Source organism: Scyliorhinus canicula, chromosome 3 (genome assembly GCF_902713615.1).
Source record: "Scyliorhinus canicula chromosome 3, sScyCan1.1, whole genome shotgun sequence".
Classification (NCBI taxonomy): domain Eukaryota; kingdom Metazoa; phylum Chordata; class Chondrichthyes; order Carcharhiniformes; family Scyliorhinidae; genus Scyliorhinus; species Scyliorhinus canicula.
The window spans coordinates 9810765-9823514 of NC_052148.1; the positions used below are offsets into that span (position 1 = coordinate 9810765).

At 50.3% G+C, this 12750-nt stretch overlaps 1 protein-coding gene across 1 annotated transcript in view; it reads left to right on the top strand.

Annotated features, from left to right (window-relative positions):
- hspa12b (heat shock protein 12B) overlaps nucleotides 1-12750 on the top strand; it is an 88292-nt gene that overhangs the window by 46914 nt on the left and 28628 nt on the right. The window contains exons 2-3 of the mRNA XM_038792937.1: nucleotides 2913-3173; nucleotides 10722-10826. Coding sequence (XP_038648865.1) covers nucleotides 2913-3173; nucleotides 10722-10826 — 366 coding nt within the window. The remainder of the gene's footprint in view (nucleotides 1-2912; nucleotides 3174-10721; nucleotides 10827-12750) is intronic.

Below are 12750 nucleotides of genomic sequence, written 5' to 3' on the forward strand. Positions count from 1 at the left end.
AACAAACAAAACAACAACAGAAAGTTAGAAGAAAATAACTGGTAGGGTATTACGTGCTAGCTCAACAACAGCAGCTCTGTACAATTGGCAATATTGTTTTTAGCACATAAGTAGGCATCTGTTTGTGTGGGGGGGGGGGGGGGGGGTACATATACATTTGGGTGCCGGGGAAACAATTACAGAACAATTACAGAGGGCAATACGCGAATGGATCTGGTGCTGGTGTTGTTGCTTGCTTCTCCCGGACAGTTTTCGCTGCCGTTGTCATCACGCGATCACCTCTGTTTCAGCTGTTCGTCCCGTCTTTCGCCCAGATTTTCCTTGTTCTCTGCTCCTGTAGATGCCGTTTGTTATTGTTTCCCATGCCCTCCTTCCGACTATCATTCCCCTGCCCCCTCCCCCCTTCTCCTGTGGTTCGCCTTTCTTTTCTCTTAGGTTTAGCTACTATCCCCCCCCCCCCTCCTCCCCCCCACCCCCCGTCTATCCCTCCCTCCCCCGCCTCGGCTACTTTTCCCTGATTCTTGGCTACCTGGCTATTCTTCCTCTTGTTCGTTGGCCACAAACAGGTCCCGGAACAATTGGATGAATGGCTCCCACGTTCTGTGGAAGCCATCGTCTGACCCTCGGATGGAGAATTTGATTTTCTCCATTTGGAGAGATTCCGAGAGGTCGGACAGCCAGTCTGCAGCTCTGGGCAGTGCTGCTAACCGCCAGCCAAACAGGATTCTACGGCGGGCGATCAGGGAGGCAAAGGCAAGGGCGTCCGCCCTCCTCCCCAGGAATAGATCTGGCTGGTCTGAAACCCCGAAGACCGCCACTATCGGGCATAGCTCCACCCTCACCCCCACCACTTTGGACATAACCTCGAAGAAGGCTGTCCAGTACTCCACGAGTCTGGGGCAAGACCAGAACATGTGGGCGTGGTTGGCTGGGCCTCTTTGGCACCGCTCACATCTGTCTTCCACCTCCGGGAAGAACCTACTCATACGGGTTCTTGTTAAGTGGGCTCTATGTACCACTTTTAGTTGCGTCAGGCTGAGCCTTGCGCATGTGGAGGTGGAGTTGACCCTATGCAGTGTTTCGCTCCAGAGTCCCCACCCTATCTCAATCCCCAGGTCCTCCTCCCATTTCCTTCTTGTTGCGTCCAGTACGGTGTCGGCCCTTTCTACCAGTCAGTCATACATTTCGCTATAGTTTCCTTTATCTAGTCTGCTTGCGTCCAGTAGGTCTTCCAGTAATGTCTGTCTTGACGGTTGTGGGTACGTCCTTGTCTCCTTTCGTAAGTTTTTGAGCTGCAGGTACCGTAGCTCGTTCCCCCCAGCTAGCTGAAATTTCTCTGTCAGTGCACCCAGTGTTGCGATCCTGTCGTCCGTGTATAGGTCCCTGACTGTCAGTGTCCCCCCGTCCTGTCTCCACCTTTTGAAGGTGGCGTCAGTCAGTGCTGGTTTGAACCTATGGTTGTTGCAGATGGGAGCCTTGTCCGACATTTTGTACAGGCTAAATTGCTGCCGCAGTTGGTTCCAGGATTGGAGGGTGGCTGTCACCACTGGGCTGCTGGAGTGTTTTTTGGGTGGGGATGGGAGTGCTGCCGTGGCGAGGGCCCGGAGGGAGGTCCCCATGCAGGAGGCCTCCTCCGCGCGCACCCACTCGGCTTCTGACTCCCTGATCCATCCCCTTATTCACTCGGCCGTCGCCGCCCAGTGGTAGAGTTGTAGGTTTAGGAGGGCTGCCCCCCCCCCCCCCCCCCCCCCCCCCCCGGATTTTGTTTTTTGCCGGACCTTCTTTGGGATTCTTGCATTCTTCTCCCCCCCTCCCCCCACCCCATACGAACGCCATGATTAGTTTGTCCAGCGCTTTGAAAAAGGCCTTGGGGATGTAGATCGGGATGGATCTAAACAGGAAGAGAAACCTGGGCAGTATGCTCATTTTGATCGTGTGGACTCTCCCCGCGAGGGAGAGTGGGAGTGTGTTCCATCTTTGCAGGTCCTTTTTTACTTCCTCCATCAGACTGGTGAAGTTCAATTTGTGGATCCCTTTCCAGTCATGGGCTATTTGGATCCCCAGGTAGCGGAATTTGTGTCGGGCTTGTTTGAACGGCAGTCCCGTTAGTGCTGCCCCCTCCCCTTGCGGGTGTACTGGGAAGATCTCACTTTTGCTCATGTAGTGTGAGTAAACGTGTGCATGTGAGTAAATGTGTGTGTGAGAAAAGGTGAATGTGTGTGTGGGAGTGAATGTGTGTGTGTGAACGTGTGTGTGAGTAAATGTGTGTGTGAGTAAATGTGTTTGTGTGAGTAAATGTGATGTTTGTGTGTGAGTAAATGATGTGTGTGATTGTGAGTAAATTATGTGTGTGATTGTGAGTAAATGGGTGTGTGTGTGAGTAAATGGGTGTGTGTGTGTGAGTAAATGGGTGTGTGTGAGTAGATGGGTGTGTGTGTGAGTAAATGGGTGTGTGTGTGAGTAAATGGGTGTGTGTGAGTAGATGGGTGTGTGTGTGAGTAAATGGGTGTGTGTGTGAGTAAATGTGTGTGTGAGCAAATGTAAAAATCTGTGTGTGAGCAAATGCGTGTGTGAGCAAATGTGAATGTGTGTGTGTTTGTGTAAATGTGTCTTAGGTATTTAGGAAGGGAATTATTATACTTTCATATTCCATACTGTATGTTAACAGCTTGCCCTACTTGTCATTGTGGTTTGATAATGTTGTGGGTTATTGTGGAAACCTGAGCATTGTGTGCTCAAATGGAGTTTGAAGATAAAACGCACATTTGGCCATTTACCTCGCTTGGAAATGGAGTTAAATATATGTTGTGACGTGTGGGGAAGTGGAACTAAAGACACTCCTCAAATCTGGGGCATAACATGTGAAAGAGAAAATAATCTTCTGGGTTTGAGTTATTTGTCCTGTATAACAGTGGGTCGAGATCAGGCTCCGATTCAACGTTCCAGTAACTGGAAAGCTCACTGCTTTGTGTCCATTTGTTTCAAGGCGATGGGAAGGTGGTGATCCCGGAGTGGCCAATCAGAAAACTCCGACCAGCCTGCTCCTGACTCCTGAAGGAAGTTTCCACAGTCTGGGATTCACTGCCAGAGATCATTACCATGACCTGGATCCAGAGGAAGCCCGGCATTGGCTGTACTTTGAAAAGTTTAAGATGAAGATTCACAGTACCAGCGTGAGTATAAACCGCACAGTGTGGCAGGGGCACACAGTGTGGCAGGGGCACAGAGTGTGGCAGGGGCACAGAGTGTGGCAGGGGCACAGAGTGTGGCAGGGGCACACAGTGTGGCAGGGGTCACAGAGTGTGGCAGGGGCACACAGTGTGGCAGGGGTCACAGAGTGTGGCAGGGGCACACAGTGTGGCAGGGGCACAGAGTGTGGCAGGGGCACAGAGTGTGGCAGGGGCACAGAGTGTGGCAGGGGCACAGAGTGTGGCAGGGGCACACAGTGTGGCAGGGGCACACTGTGGCAGGGGCACAGAGTGTGGCAGGGGTCACAGTGTGGCAGGGTCACAGAGTGTGGCAGGGGCACAGAGTGTGGCAGGGGCACAGAGTGTGGCAGGGGCACAGAGTGTGGCAGGGGCACAGAGTGTGGCAGGGGCACAGAGTGTGGCAGGGGCACAGAGTGTGGCAGGGGCACACAGTGTGGCAGGGGCACAGAGTGTGGCAGGGGTCACAGTGTGGCAGGGGCACAGAGTGTGGCAGGGGCACAGAGTGTGGCAGGGGCACAGAGTGTGGCAGGGGCACAGAGTGTGGCAGGGGCACAGAGTGTGGCAGGGGCACACGGTGTGGCAGGGGCACACAGTGTGGCAGGGGCACAGAGTGTGGCAGGGGCACAGAGTGTGGCAGGGGCACACAGTGTGGCAGGGGCACAGAGTGTGGCAGGGGTCACAGTGTGGCAGGGGCACAGAGTGTGGCAGGGGCACAGAGTGTGGCAGGGGCACAGAGTGTGGCAGGGGCACAGAGTGTGGCAGGGGCACAGAGTGTGGCAGGGGCACACAGTGTGGCAGGGGCACAGAGTGTGGCAGGGGCACAGAGTGTGGCAGGGGCACAGAGTGTGGCAGGGGCACAGAGTGTGGCAGGGGCACAGAGTGTGGCAGGGGCACACAGTGTGGCAGGGGCACAGAGTGTGGCAGGGGCACAGAGTGTGGCAGGGGCACAGAGTGTGGCAGGGGCACACAGTGTGGCAGGAGCACAGAGTGTGGCAGGGTCACAGTGTGGCAGGGGCACAGAGTGTGGCAGGGGCACAGCGTGTGGCAGGGTCACAGAGTGTGGCAGGGTCACAGAGTGTGGCAGGGTCACAGAGTGTGGCAGGGGCACAGAGTGTGGCAGGGTCACAGAGTGTGGCAGGGGCACAGAGTGTGGCAGGGGCACAGAGTGTGGCAGGGTCACACAGTGTGGCAGGGGCACAGAGTGTGGCAGGGGCACAGAGTGTGGCAGGGGCACAGGGTGTGGCAGGGGCACACAGTGTGGCAGGGGCACAGAGTGTGGCAGGGGCACAGAGTGTGGCAGGGGCACACAGTGTGGCAGGGGCACAGGGTGTGGCAGGGGCACAGAGTGTGGCAGGGGCACACAGTGTGGCAGGGGCACACAGTGTGGCAGGGGCACACAGTGTGGCAGGGGCACAGAGTGTGGCAGGGGCACAGAGTGTGGCAGGGGCACACAGTGTGGCAGGGGCACAGGGTGTGGCAGGGGCACAGAGTGTGGCAGGGGCACAGAGTGTGGCAGGGTCACACAGTGTGGCAGGGGCACACAGTGTGGCAGGGGCACACAGTGTGGCAGGGGCACACAGTGTGGCAGGGGCACACAGTGTGGCAGGGGCACAGAGTGTGGCAGAGCACAGAGTGTGGCAGGGGCACAGAGTGTGGCAGGGGCACAGGGTGTGGCAGGGGCACAGAGTGTGGCAGGGGCACACAGTGTGGCAGGGGCACACAGTGTGGCAGGGGCACAGAGTGTGGCAGGGTCACAGAGTGTGGCAAGGGCACAGAGTGTGGCAGGGGCACAGAGTGTGGCAGGGGTCACAGAGTGTGGCAGGGGCACAGAGTGTGGCAGGGGCACACAGTGTGGCAGGGGTCACAGAGTGTGGCAGGGGCACAGAGTGTGGCAGGGGCAGAGCAGAAATAAACTGGTGGCTACCCCACAGATCACCACACCCCCAGTGGCATGTTGATGAGGACAGTGTAGAGGGATCTTTACTCTGTATCTAACCCCATGCTGTACCTGTCCTGGGAGTGTTTGATGGGGACTGTGTAGAGGGAGCTTTACTCTGTATCTAACCCCGTGCTGTGCCTGTCCTGGGAGTGTTTGATGGGGACAGTGTAGAGGGAGCTTTACTCTGTATCTAACCCTGTGCTGTACCTGTCCTGGGAGTGTTTGATGGGGACAGTGTAGAGGGAGCTTTACTCTGTATCTAACCCCGTGCTGTACTTGTCCTGGGAGTGTTTGATGGGGACAGTGTGGAGGGAGATTTACTCTGTATCTAACCCCGTGCTGTACCTGTCCTGGGAGTGTTTGATGGGGACAGTGTAGAGGGAGCTTTACTCTGTATCTAACCCCGTGCTGTACCTGTCCTGGGAGTGTTTGATGGGGACAGTGTAGAGGGAGCTTTACTCTGTATCTAACCCTGTGCTGTACCTGTTCTGAGAGTGTTTGATGGGGACAGTGTAGAGGGAGCTTTACTCTGTATCTAACCCTGTGCTGTACCTGTCCTGGGAGTGTTTGATGGGGACAGTGCAGAGGGAGCTTTACTCTGTATCTAACCCCGTGCTGTACCTGTTCTGAGAGTGTTTGATGGGGACAGTGTAGAGGGAGCTTTACTCTGTATCTAACCCCGTGCTGTACCTGTCCTGGGAGTGTTTGATGGGGACAGTGTAGAGGGAGCTTTACTCTGTATCTAACCCCGTGCTGTACCTGTCCTGGGAGTGTTTGGTGGTATTATAGGCCAGGATTTAGAGAACCCCAAAGTATATCATGGAGTTCACCTGACCCACAACCTTTTAAAGATTTTGGATATGGGGCGCTCAAGCGCCCACTTTACAGGTGTGATGCAATAGAGAACTAAAAGTATTTTTAAACAAAAATAATGCTCCTTCTATGAATTCAGTTTACATTTTATAAATACACAGTAAACAGTTTATCAACTACCAACCCTGACAACCCCCGAAAATATACAGTACTCTATAGATAACCCTTAATAACTTCCCAAACAACATCCATCAGTTAAACCCTTTAAAAATAAAGACAGCAGGTTTAAATTCTCTACAGAAACAGGTATTACTTTGAAATCATTAAGTGATTTGGAGACATTCTTTATATTACTGGGCGAGATCATAACATCGTCTTGCTGTGAATGCAGCTCTCCAACACTGAAAATGAAACTAAACACACTGCAGTTCCCAGCTCAAAAACAGTAGTAAAAGACAGACAGATAGCCCATCTCCACCCGCACACTAACATCACTGCAGCTATTTGATAAACACCCATTTCTTAAAGGTACATCCACCTGACAAAGGGGACAGTGTAGAGGGAGCTTTACTCTGTATCTAACTCTGTGCTGTACCTGTCCTGGGAGTGTTTGATGGGGACAGTGTAGAGGGAGCTTTACTCTATACCTAACCCTGTGGTGTACCTGTCCTGGTAGTGTTTAATGGGGACAGTGTAGAGGGAGCTTTACTCTGTATCTAACCCCGTGCTGTACCTGTCCTGGGAGTGTTTGATGGGGACAGTGTAGAGGAAGCTTTACTCTGTATTGAACCCCATGGTGTACCTGTTCTGGGAGTGTTAGATGGGGACAGTGTAGAGCATATATGTCAAACTCAAGGCCCACGGGCCAAATCCGGCCCGCGGTGGAATTATCTTTGGCCCGCGAGATAATATCTAATTACTTTTTTTTTAATTTTAATTTTTTTAAAATTTAGATTAGCCAATTATTTTTTCCAATTAAGGGGCAATTTAGCGTGGCCAATCCACCTACTCTGCACATTTTTGGGTTGTGGGGGCGAAACCCACGCAGACACGGGGAGAATGTGCAAACTCCACACGGTCTAGTGACCCAGAGCCGGGATCGAACCTGGGACCTCAGCGCCGTGAGGCGGTTGTGCTAACCACTAGGCCACCGTGCTGCCCTAATAATATCTAATTACTATTAAAGCTGGCTCCAGCAATTGAAGCGCCTATGGCGTATGATATGGCTGATGCCGAGTTTATTCAGGTATAGTGTGAATCACAAAGTGTTGGCCTGTGGAAAAATGTTTTCATTAGAAATTACTCTGGAAAAGCTCCAGATAAAGCAATAAGAAATAAATGCAACTAATGTTTTTATTTATTTAATATTTAATGTTGTTTTTATAGGCAATAACCTAAGCTTTATTAGTTCCAGGTTCAATAAGTTCATTTCAATATGTTTTGCAAAAAAACATTGAACCAGTCCAGCCCTCGACTTGTCCCGATTTTTAAATTTTGGCCCACGGTGTATTTGAGTTTGACACTCCTGGTGTAGAGGGAGCTTTACTCTGTATCTAACCCCGTGCTGTACCTGTCCTGGGAGTGTTTGATGGGACAGTGTAGAGGGAGCTTTACTCTGTATCTAACCCCGTGCTGTACCTGTCCTGGGAGTGTTTGATGGGACAGTGTGGAGGGAGCTTTACTCTGTATCTAACCCCATGCAGTATCTGTCCTGGGAGTGTTAGATGGGGACAGTGTAGAGGGAACTTTACTCTGTATCTAACCCGTGCTGTACCTGTCCTGGGAGTGTTTGATGGAGACAGAGTAGAGGGAGCTTTACTCTGTATCTAACCCCGTGCTGTACCTGTCCTGGGAGTGTTTGATGGGGACAGTGTAGAGGGATCTTTACTCTGTATCTAACCCCGTGCTGTACCTGTCCTGGGAGTGTTTGATGTGGACAGCAGTGTAGAGGGAGCTTTACTCAGTATCTAACCCCATGCTGTACCTGCCCTGGGAGTGTTTGATGGGGACAGTGTAGAGGGAGCTTTACTCTGTATCTAACCCCGTGCTGTACCTGTCCTGGGAGTGTTTGATGGGGACAGTGTAGAGGGAGCTTTACTCTGTATCTAACCCCGTGCTGTACCAGTCCTGGGAGTATTTGATGGGGACAGTGTAGAGGGAGCTTTACTCTCTATCTAACCCCGTGCTGTACCTGTCCTGGGAGTGTTTGATGGGGACAGTGTAGAGGGAGCTTTATTCTGTATCTAACCCCGTGCTGTACCTGTCCTGGGAGTGTTTGATGGGGAGAGTGCAGAGGGACCTTTACTCTGTATCTAACCCCGTGCTGTACCTGTCCTGGGAGTGTTTGATGGGGAGAGTACAGAGGGAGCTTTACTCTGTATCTGACCCTGTGCTGTACCTGTCCTGGGAGTGTTTGATGGGGACAGTGTAGAGGGAGCTTTGCTCTGTATCTAACCCCGTGCTGTACCTGTCCTGGGAGTGTTTGATACAAACATCGACAATGTGAAGTGGAAATTTTGAGTTGGCGCGTAATTGGGAAATAATTTCAACATAGATAAATGTGATGTATTATGTTCTGTTCAGAAAGATGAGGAAGTCATGTATTTATTTGAAATTAAGAATCTAAAAGGAATCAATGGAATGTGGGAGTACAAACACATAAATTGTGTACAAGACACTAAAACAGCAAAGCAAATACTCTGGATTGTTGTTCCACTGGGTTAGAGCTGAAAAGTCGAGAAATTATGCTCAACTTGTATTGAATCTTGAGTAAGTTTGCAGTTCTGTCTGCCATATTAGAGAAAAGATATAGCATTATTAAAGATCAGATTTACAAAGGTTATACCTCTCAGGAAAGGATGAAGGGGCTGGAATTCTTCCTTTTGAAAATACCAGGCCAATGGGTGGCAGAATATTGGTCGAGGTTTTGCTGTGGTGGATACAGAATGTTCCCTCTGGTGGGGGAGGAAGTAAGTGGTGACCATCGATATGACAGTCACCACAAAATCAGAATTCCCAAGAAACCTTTTCACACAAAGAGTGGTGGGAATGTCGAACTGACGACCGCAGGGAGTGGTTGAGGTGAATAGTATAGCGGAGGGGAATATGAGAGAGAAGAGAATAGGGGATTACGGTGATTAGTAAATTCGCGGATGACACCAAGGTTGGCGGAGTGGCAGATAGTGTTGAGGATTTGCAGATGACACAACAGGACATAGATATGTTGGAGACTTGGGCAGAGAAATGGCAAATGAAGTTTTATCTGGACAAATGTGAGAAAATGCATTTTGGTAGGTCTAACATAGAGGGGAAATATACCGTAAATGGCAAAAGTCTCAGGCATATAGAAAGTCAGAGAGATCTGGGCCTGCAGGTCCACAGATCTTTGAAAGTGGCAACACAAGTGGACAAGGTAGTCAAGAAAGCAGATGAAATGCTTGCCGTCATTGGATGGGGCATTGAGTATAAAAACTGATAAGTCATGTTACAGTTGTATAGAACCTTGGTAAGGCCGCACTTGGAATATTGTGCACAATTCTGGTCACTACACTATCAGAGGGATGTGGAGGCTTTGGAGAGGGTGCAGAGGAGGTTTACCAGGATGTTGCCTGGTCTGGAGGGTGTTAGCTATGTGGAGAGGCTGAATAGACTCGGACTGTTTTCATTAGAAAGTCGGAGGTTGAGGGGTGACCTGATAAAGGTTTACAAGATTATGAAGAGCACAGATAGAGTGGATGGGCAGGCACTCTTTCCCAGGGTGGAGGGGCAGTCACCAGGGGGCATAGGTATAAGGTCCGTGGGGCAAAGTTTAGAGGAGATGTGCGAGGCAGGTTTTTTACACAGAGGGTGGTGAGTGCCTGGAACACGTTGCCAGGGGAGGTTGTGGAAGCAGATCAACAGGCGTTCAAAAGGCATCTTGACAAACACATGGATAGGATGGGTATAGAGGGATACGGCACAAGGAAGTGCTGAGGGTTTTAGCAAAGGTTGGTATCATGACCGGTACAGGGTTGGAGGGCCGAAGGGCCTGTTCCTGTGCTGTGGTGGGAATGTAGAGCTCATGATCACAGGGAGTGGTTGTGGTGAATAGTGTAGTGGAGGGAAGCACATTAAGCACATGAGAGAGAAGAGAACAGGGGATTACGGTGGTAGATTTAGATTTGACAGGTGGGTTGGAGCTTGAATGTGGCACGGTGGCACAGTGGTTAGCGCTGCTGCCTCACACTGCCAGGGACCTGGGTTCAATTCTGGCCTTGGACCACTGTCTGTGCGGAGTCTCCACATTCTCCCCGTGTGTGCGTGGGTTTCCTCCGGGTGCTCCGGGTTCCTCCCACAGTCCAAAGATGTGCAGGTTAGGTGGATTGATCGTGATAAATTGCCCTTAGTGTCCAGGGATGTGAACGTTAGGTGGGATCACAGGGATATGTTGGGGGAGTAGGGCCTCGATAGGGTGGTCTTTCAGAGGGTCGGTGCCAACACAATGGGCCAAATGGCCTCCTTCTGCATTGTAGGAATTCTGGTTCTGCGGTTGAGTGGAGTGTAAACTCCAGCATGAACAGAACAGTCTGTTTCTCTGCCCTCTGTGGTAATGCTCTCTGGTAAGCAGAAATGCCCCTGAGGTCAGAGTGTGCTGGAGTTCCGTCCAACCCTGGGTCTGCCTGGAGGGCCGGCACACATGGAGGCATTCCCTTACCTCCCTCACTGGTTCCGCAACTCTCCACAAATGCTGACATTTTACATCCATTGTCTTATTTCTCCAGGACCTCTCCATGGAAACGGAGCTGAAGGCTGTAAACGGGAAGAGTGTGAAAGCCCTGGATGTCTTCTCCCACGCACTGAGATACTTCCGGAAGCATGCACTAAAGGTCAGTTTGGAGACTTCAATCTTCTGATCTCTGGCCTCCACACCCCGGCCTAGTTGTCAGTGCCAGCTCAGGATGGGAATATTTTCCCACTGTTGGATATCTGGGTTATCAGGCACCATCAAACCAGCTCTGAGTGCTGAGGCAGGGAGGGGGGTGTGGGGGTGGGAGGGGGGGGGGGGGGGGGGGGGGGGGGGGGGGGGGGGGGGGGGGGGGGGGGGTTGATATGGTCAGGGAGGCTGTACCAGATCAGGAATTGACATAAAACCGTAAGACCATAAGACATAGGATCAGAATCAGGCCACTCAGCCCATCGAGTCTGCTCCGCCATTCAATCATGGCTGATATTTTTCTCATCCCCATTCTCCTGCCTTCTCCCCATAACCCCTGATCCCCTTATTAATCGAGAACCTATCGATCTCTGTCTTAAAGACACTCAGTGTTTTGGCCTCCACAGCCTTCTGCGGCAAAGATTTCCACAGATTCACTACCCTTGGCTGAAAAAATTCCTCCTCATCTCTGTTTTAAAGGATTGTCCCTTTAGTCTGAGATGGTGTCCTCTGGTTCTAGTTTTTCCTACAAGTGGAAACGTCCTCTCCACATCCACTCTATCCAGGCCTCACAGTATCCTGTAAGTTTCAATAAGATCCCCCCCTTATCCTTCTAAACTCCAACGAGTACAGACCCCATACAACAAGCTTTTCATTCCAGGGATCATTCTTGTGAACCTCCTCTAGACCCATTCCAAGGCCCCAGCACGTCCTTCCATAGATACGGGGCCCAAAACTGCTCACACTAATCCAAATGGAGTTGGACCAGAGCCTTATCCAGCCTCAGAAGTACATCCCTGGTCTTGTATTCTAGCCCTCTCGACATTAAAGTAAAAACCTCACCACTATTCTTAGAATTCCCCCTATAATCAATAGAGCGCTGTAATTCTAAATGGTGATCCAGGGATTCCCTTGCTTTCCCGGACTCCTAGGCAGACTTAGGTGGATGGCAATCAGGTCAAACTATTATTTCAAGTTATCCCCCAGGTATAATCCATATCTTCCTCGGAGATTCCGCCTACTTACCACTCAGTAGCTTACACACGGGTCCGGCTTGCTAAGTAGAGTAAAGTAAACTTTTTAATAATAATAATCAGGTTATCAATTTCACTTTATTTTCAAGTTAAAAAGATAAAAACTACTTTTACAGAAAGGTAAAAAGATCTTTTCTTGTTGGGGCCAGTTGTGAGTCTTTGAGCTATTGGGTTCTGCTTGACAGGTCATAAATTTGGTTGCTGCTTCTTCAGAGAAATGTTCTGATATCAAGCCTTAGTGTTATCATAACTTGTGCTCAGTGAAGCAGCTCGCTTTTCTGCATTCAACTGGCACCTGTCTGTCACACATGTATTCTAACCTTATCTAAATTGGGACGCAAATCCTGACCCTTCCAAGTTGATTATCTGCTAAAAAGTTTAACTTCTAAAAATGTGTGTAAACAAAAAATGTAAATTAAATTATATATGTATATAATTGTAACTAAAACTCCCTTACTATCTTGTAACTACCACTTTATGTGTTACCAAAACCTAATTCACTAAAGCTTCTTTATCTGGAAAGGAGTTGTCTTGGCCTTGTGGTATTTCAAACTGCTTGTCCTGCTGTTAACCCTTCGTGGGACTTTTCTCTTTCATTTAAAATCCCAGGCATTCTCAGTGTTACTTTCATGTTTCAAATGACATATTCTTCCAATTTTCATTACAACAGGAATGCTAACATTGCATTTGCCTTCCTAACTGCCGACTGAACCTGCAGATTAACCGTAAGGGAATCGTGAACAAGGACTCCTAAGTCCCTTTGTGCTTCTGATTTCCTCAGCATTTCCCCATTTAGAAAATAGTCTATGCCTAAATTCCTCCTTCCAAAGTGCCTAACCTCAC